The 7,378-nt window shown below is 41.2% G+C and overlaps 1 protein-coding gene across 50 annotated transcripts in view; it reads left to right on the forward strand.

Annotated features, from left to right (window-relative positions):
- The window catches only part of adgrl2a (adhesion G protein-coupled receptor L2a), a 91,420-nt gene that overhangs the window by 20,648 nt on the left and 63,394 nt on the right, over positions 1-7,378 (forward strand). For 49 of the 50 annotated variants that reach the window (XM_032525494.1, XM_032525448.1, XM_032525450.1 and 46 more), the window contains exon 2: positions 6-191. In XM_032525494.1, coding sequence (XP_032381385.1) covers positions 116-191 — 76 coding nt within the window. In that variant the 5' untranslated portion in view covers positions 6-115. Of the gene's footprint in view, positions 1-5; positions 192-7,378 lie in introns of those variants that run through there. The other variant, XM_032525455.1, reaches the window with a different exon arrangement.

Raw genomic sequence — 7,378 nt, forward strand, 5'->3', positions numbered from 1 at the left:
CACAGGTGAGAGGATCAATGATGAGCATCTGTGAGACCAGTTGGCTTGGACTTTTTTAATCAGAACCTTTTTAGTCTCAACACAAACCTACCACAAACAATCAACACTGGGCGCCATGGCTTGCTCCCTGCGGAAACTTCACACCTTCTGCTGGTTTCTCTTCACACTAGCCCAAGTGCACTCCACAGAGGGTAAGTACAAATGAAACGGTTGTCTTTGTTTTCTCTAAAAACGGATTTATTCTCACGTCAGTATTTTAATAGCATTTTGAATGAGTACTGTCTCAATGACAGCCAGAGCCAGGAAATACTTTTCACTATTGTCTGATTCAGGAATGAAGCATGAGCACTGACGTTGTGACTTAAGCCACAGCTACTCCTCTGAGCTCAGGCAGTGATTGTGTAAGAAATGCAGCTCTGAGGACAGTGGGCACAGGCGGATGGGGGATAATCTTGAGTGGTTTCATTAGTTGGTAAATTGTGATTTGTCTGAGATTTTCTGCTTGAGAGCGTCTGTTGTTCCCAGTGGCATCAGAGCTGGATCCATTTGTAAATTCCCCGCTAAAATGTTCTGTCACATGGCAGACACACACAGATTTCACACCTCAAACAATATAAAGCTTGAATGTGTTTTAATCATAGTGCATTTAGCTTTGATTAAATCACTCTCAGCTGTCTCGTAATTACAAGAATTTATCCATCCAAACCGTATCTCATAAACTGTATCCTGTATCCTCTTCTTGTTTCCCCTCTGCCCTCACCTTCCTCCCATTTCCCATCCCAACCGCACAGATCAGACCACAAACAGTTCATTACAAACAATATCCCCAAGTAAACATGCTTCATTAAACTGCGTCTACCCCTAATATCTTTTTAATGCATTTTTATAATTGAATTAAATGGGTTAGTGGAATGCTGTAAATAGTCTTAAGTTAGGTTCCTTTTCCACTTGTTTTTATGTGTTTGAAGGAAGCAATACCCACAGGCAAGAATGAAACTGTAGCTATAGGGCTGTGTGACCTCCTTCTATACAATACATGTTCCATCCTCCACATTTGACTCCATCAGTTCCACAAGTGTACGTGACTGTGATCTGTATGCAGACTCTTTTCCTGCCCGTTTTCGAGTTAAACTGGGAATGTGGAGTTTGAAGAAAAAAAAGGTATTTATCAGCAAGCAGGGTCTAACAAAAGATATTAATGAGTTGCATTACGGAAGGGGTAGGAGCCTGTGATGGAGGAGCTGATCCATATTAGGGACTGAAAGACACAATATCTTGGCCTCTACTGCATCAATTTTACCTTCTTCTTTTTTCAAACAGTGTCAAGCTTCTCAAACTTATGGACGTGAAATATGTGGAAACAAAATGCTGATTTTTTACCACACAACATTCATGTATTGACTGATTTTTAACACACATTTTAAGGTAAGGGAGGGAAGTGCCAAACATCTCCTTCTTTTATTTTGATCAGTATCCTTTCCTCTGACCTTACCTCCTTTTGTCCTACTGGTGTCCTCTGAGGATGTCACCATAGCAACCCACCAGAAATGAGATGGTGTAATTTATGAAGTAATAATGTTTTTTTGCTAAAAACTGTGATTCCCCGTTTGCAACACATTGGCTCACATATCTTCCAAAATAATTTAATCAAGTCTGGTGGGGTTGAAGGGATTTGTCTGTATCAGCGACAGAATAACAATTCACACCTAGCTCAGCCACACGCTTTCTTCAAAGGCTTTGCCAAAGAGTGTTAGAATTACAGTGCGGCAGAATTGAGCAGAGCAAGGATTCTGTGTCAAGAGGTAGAAACAGCAAAGTTTGCAACATGCAAGACAGTGTTGCAAGTATATATCGGTAGAAAATACCTATATGTCTGTTACATTTTCTGATATTGATGCACCCCACCTTATTGTGATCAACTTAACTGTTTTGAAATGGCCAAAGTTAAGTAGGTCATGGAGACTTTATGTAACAACCATTCAACAACAGTTGTGTGGTCTCCAGATGTTATCATTCAATTACTAGGGGGCCTGTGGTGGTTGTGTCTGTGAGATTATGGGTACATAAAGAGTTAGCCATGATGTAAACGCTGCATTTCACTGGCAGAACTTGTTTGAACAAGTCTGACACAGAGAATTTCTGTTCCCTCTGTACACCCTGAAACCACACTATTGTTTCTCCTAAAAGCTTGAAATGTTTGAAGTACTTGAGATTTCTCAAGGGCAACAGGGAAGGGCACCTTTAAAAGTCGTCTTTTTATATCATGTGAAAAGAAAAGAGAAAAGACTTAAAGCCTTCATCTCAAAGTGAATAGAGTGAAATAGACAATCAAGGTGTTCTGAAATGTAATTATTGGAAGTAAAAGCCCAGGGCTTATTGTGAGACAGGACCTACAAGAACAGGATCCATCACCTCCCAGTGCTGTGCCACCACCTACTTGCTCTGGTTAGCCTCTTTTTGTAACCCTGAAAGCATATTTTTTTATTATTTTAAACATTTCTGAAAATCGCTACTCCTTCTTCTTTTTTTTTCTTCTTCACTCTTTTCCTGCCCTCGTGTCACACTTAACTGTATCAGGGCAGGCTGTTAGGGGACATGGGAAGCAGATTAGTATCTTTCAGGTAAATCCAATCACATAAACATTTGTTGTTTGTGCATGATATCTTAAAAAGAAAAAACATCAAAATACTATCTGTCACTGTGTGAAGCTACGGACAGTAGGCCTGTTCTTTTTGAAGTACTAATTTGTTGCAGAGTTGCGTCCATGGAAAATATTAGTACCCCACTGTGGCGCCACACTCCAGTTCCCTGACCACTTAATTTGGTAATTAAGATACTTTGAAAAGGCTGGCCCATAGCTAATTTGTTAAAAGAAACAAATAATTTCTTAGGTGATTACTATATGAAACACTTATTTGCCTATTAAGCTTGGTTTTTACAGCTTCCAATTTATTTCATATTGGAGACAGCACTAAAACAGTTGAGGCTAAAGGGGCAAATCTATCCTTTTGTCTCGTGTGTCTTTTGTAAACAACTTCTATCGGTTTTCTCTTTCCACCTCGCGCTTGATGTCATCCTGGTTGTTTGCGGCAGACTGTGGATTCTGGCTTCCCATGGAGCCAGGCAGGCGTGGGGTCTGTGTACAAAGGCCCACCATGCTGTCATGTCTCTTTCATCGCCAGCCAGGCTTGGCCAATAAGGAGATAAGGAGACAATGACTGGGAGAGCAAGCAGTGGCAAGGTGTAACCACAGCCCCTGGGTCTCCTCCCTACTGAGCACTTCAAATCCTCATTAGGATTTTCAGCAAAGGAAGGAGGGATTTTCTGGATTAGGGCTTTGTCACTGGTGGCTCCAGGTTGGTGTTTGTCATGCAAGAGCATAAGGGAGCTCTTGACATCTTGCCACCCTCCTCCCTCCACCCAAACACAGACCCTTCCTTCACCTGGCTACTGAGGCATTTAAAAGATGTTCCACTAACCCAGAATGAATGAAGCTCATAATTATTAACTCACTGTCCTTGTCAAAGGTTTTTAACGCCATCCTAGTGGCCTATGTTAGGTGTCTGTGGGTTTGGGCTGCTGCATCAGCATTCTTTTTATTAGTTATTTATGCAGAGATAACCTTGAGAAGCATCATTAGTTTGTTGTGTGCTGTCGCCGTCCATAACTCATGCTGGGATCTCGGCCGTGACACCGATGCGGCAGTTCAGACAGGAGACACGGTGCCTTGTTTAAACTCCACTTGCTCTCCTCCATGTTTTAGTTATAGCAGGGACACTGTTTATAGTATTTGATGAGGCCACTTATCCCTTAACGTCTAACTTGTTTTTAAGGTTCCTGAGCGGTATGTTTTTTTTTTCTCTTGCAAGGATATGGCTATTTGTTTAATTAAGTCTTGCAGACTTCTCATACAAAACAACAGGACTGTGTTGCTCGACATGGTGCTCAACCTCTAACATGGTCCTTAATTGGGTTTCAGACATGTCTGGGAGAGTAGTTCAGCGTGACAGAGCCTCAGACTTAGTGTGAAACCTACCTCCTCCCATCATTCTTGGTGCTGATCTTTGTGGATAATGGGCATTCACATGGATCTCACGAGGCCCTTGCTGGGTGGGATCTCAGGCATCCTAGATTAGTCATCTACCCACATGTCCCTGTCTGCCTTGTATTTTACCGTCATGCTCTGTCTCACTTTGTTGTTGCTCAGGTAAAATCATGTGGGCCCCTAACAAGTATATCCCAAACAATCTACAAAATATGTTCTGATAACCCATAGAGTCTCTTCTCTGAATCACAAATACGGGAAAACTTATCAATCTCCAGTTCAGTGGTCTATAACAAAAGACGTTATTTTCATGGAACATTTATTGTGTTGTTCTTTGTTGGTTGTCTCTGATCGGGCCACGGCAGATGCAACTAGCAGTATGTGGGCATCTTTGTATAACAGGCTTCAATTTGTCAGAGATATGCCTCCAGTTTTAAAGTTGTAGTTTGCTCCCGTGTTCTATATGTGTTCCTCATTGTGGAATGAAAAAGTGTCTTTAACTTGCTGCATTTGAGAGGTTCTGATACATGTAGCGCAATTGTGGATTGAGAATATAACCGTATGAAAATAGAAATACAAATAGCACAGGCTCTTTAGTTGTGTAATATTTTTATGTTGCTAGAGCCTGTGTAGTGGACATCAAGGACTGCAGACAGACCTCACGCAAGGACTGCTGATGAAGTCTAGAAGGGGCAGACGAGGAGAATGTTTTTGATTATCCAGCCTAGATGGTATTTCAAACAGGAACCAGCATGCGCACCTCGCGCCAGACGAATGAGGCAGCTGAGCTGGTCAAAGGGCAAATGTAGCTTGGTTTCCTGTTTGCTACTGTAATACTGTGGAATTTTAAGGTGATTATACTGCAGCGTTCAGGTCACATGGAGTGCAGCATTGCAATATTTACTAGTTACCTAAATAGGTCTCAGCCTTTTTTGTGAATTAAACTAGAGACTGATGAGACTGTTATGAATGAACTGTTACTGTACATGCCGTGCCATAGTGTGAATGACATGTTTTTATCAATGTGAGCAATTTAGTCCCCCTGCACCGTCTGATTTGAGCAACAGGAGCAACCAAGGGATGAATACATTTAAGTAGTCTTATGAGAACAGCTATTTATAAAAACCATTGACTCAAGCATGTAAGTTTTCCATCCCATATCAGGTGAAATACCTTATGTAAACAACAATCTGCAGGTGTTCAAGGGGTATGTAATCACGTTTTCATTGTAAGGATGCTGTTGAATGGCATGTTCACTGAAGCACAGGAATGTGTGGTTATAGTTCAGATGTCATGCAATGAAAACTGATTGCAGAACTAGTAATGAAAGATTCTGTTAAGAGAACATCATTTATCCAAAGGCTTAAGATTTCACAGATTTTACAGTTCACGCCCGAGAGTCAAATGCAAGCTACCCCTGCTGCCCTTAGCAGAATCCTCTTTGTCCTCTTGCTTTCAGTCCTGATTTAGAGCAGCTATAAATCCCGAAGAGGCTCCTGTAAACGAGGGGTGGTGAAACTACGCCCATAAATAAAAAGGATTTAGAACCAGGGCCTTTTAAAGAAACTCTGAGTGCCCATTTATGAAGCTTGTTAACTTAGAGTTTCACTGGTACATTCAGTATTTTCCTCTTTTGTTCAAACTTCTTATAGCCTTGTCTTTGTAGTGAAGATTGTCCAAAACCTGCTTGACCAAAGCCAGGTTGCTAATATATGCTGTGAGTCAATAATAAAGTTGTTTTGGCTCATTAGGTCATTAGAGCGAAGAAGTCATTAAGTGCGGGTTTACTTGGCTATTAGACATAACACACGTCATGTCAGCCCCTCTGTGCTCTGGTAGATCACTACGACTTGACCGTGTGTGGCTCGGCTTTTGACCTTCTGAGTCATAATGACCTCTGAGTGCGTCCATATGTCAAGGGTGTGGGCCTCTGCTCTTAAGCCCCCCCCAAGTGAATGATGGGCTGAAGAAAATAGTCACTAAAGACAGATTTCCTACGTGGAGAGGTTACAAATCGAACAGTAAATGACATAAGTCATTTTTAATCAACCCCAGCGTTCTTTACAATACTGACTCAGCCCAGCTGGACCATTGCCTCTCTTAATAGTTGCTCTTGTACCCTAATTTCCATCACACACATACACATAAACCAACAAGTCCCCAAATTGTTTTTAAATAGCCAACAAGCAATAATTAAGGCTGAGATGCATGAGAGACATCTGATAAATCCGTAAATGAGAACTTCAAAGTGCCCCTGCTGTGACATGTAAGGGTTGGAAACAGATGGAGGAGTGAAGCAGGCTTAGTCTGTGGACTTGATTCAAAGGAGGTTAATCCAAATCTGAAAGTTTTTAGTAAAAAAATGTTGGGGGGGGACCTTCTTTTGAATGTAATAACAATCAGTTCACTGAAGGGAAAAAAACACAGTATGAGATGGAAGGTCATCGAAATAATATTCAGCTCTAGATTATAATGAATAGTAGCCAATAAATCCTTGATGAATTGAAACAAGAGTAAAATTCAATTTTCGCGTGGCCAACTTTCTCGAATGAGATTGAATCCTTGAACCGCAGAAAATCTTAAGATAATAGTCCCTTGATTAAAAAAAATCCTTTATCAAAATAAATAAATAAATCAATATTACTGTTTCCTTTGTGTTGCATTTGTCAGAGAAGTACCCTGTAGGTGTGCAGAATATGTGCATAACCTTGAGTGCTGAAGAGACAAAAGCCTTGGAGGCCAGTGTGAGTATAATAGCATTCTGCCACATAACAATCCACCTAACCAAGAAGACGGCAATTCTTCAGTCTAGTCTGAATAAGAGCTGCATAAAGAATTCAGTTGGAGCAGCAGTCGTGTCATCAGGGCATGACTACCCGGTTGGTCAGGGAATTTAAATGCCAGGTGGGGGTCAGTTGAAGCACTAGCTGAATAATGTGGCACAAATGCATACACATGAGAGCTGAGTCTCGGGAAGAGGAACCACTGCTGTGGTCTGCTTGAGGAAGTGCACTTTGGGAATGCAAACCAAGCAGATGGACCCTTCTCATTTGTGTGTGTACTGCCACTGGTGACCCAATGGGAAATGCTTCCTTATTGAATCAAGGAGCATCAAACGCTTCATTGGAGCAGAGAAGGAAGTCTATCAAATGTATCTGAGTCCATCTTTTTTTCATTGTTTGTAATGGAAGCTGTGAACACAATATGGACCAAAGGAAGAGCTGACAAGAACATAGCAAATCCAGTCTTCAATGTCTTTGGCAACCAAAAAATATGACTCACATCTTTGTCATGTTTAAACTCTGGATCATTTGATATTTTCTGAAAAATGTC

The sequence above is a fragment of the Etheostoma spectabile genome, chromosome 9, assembly GCF_008692095.1.
Source record: "Etheostoma spectabile isolate EspeVRDwgs_2016 chromosome 9, UIUC_Espe_1.0, whole genome shotgun sequence".
Taxonomy (NCBI): Eukaryota; Metazoa; Chordata; class Actinopteri; order Perciformes; family Percidae; genus Etheostoma; species Etheostoma spectabile.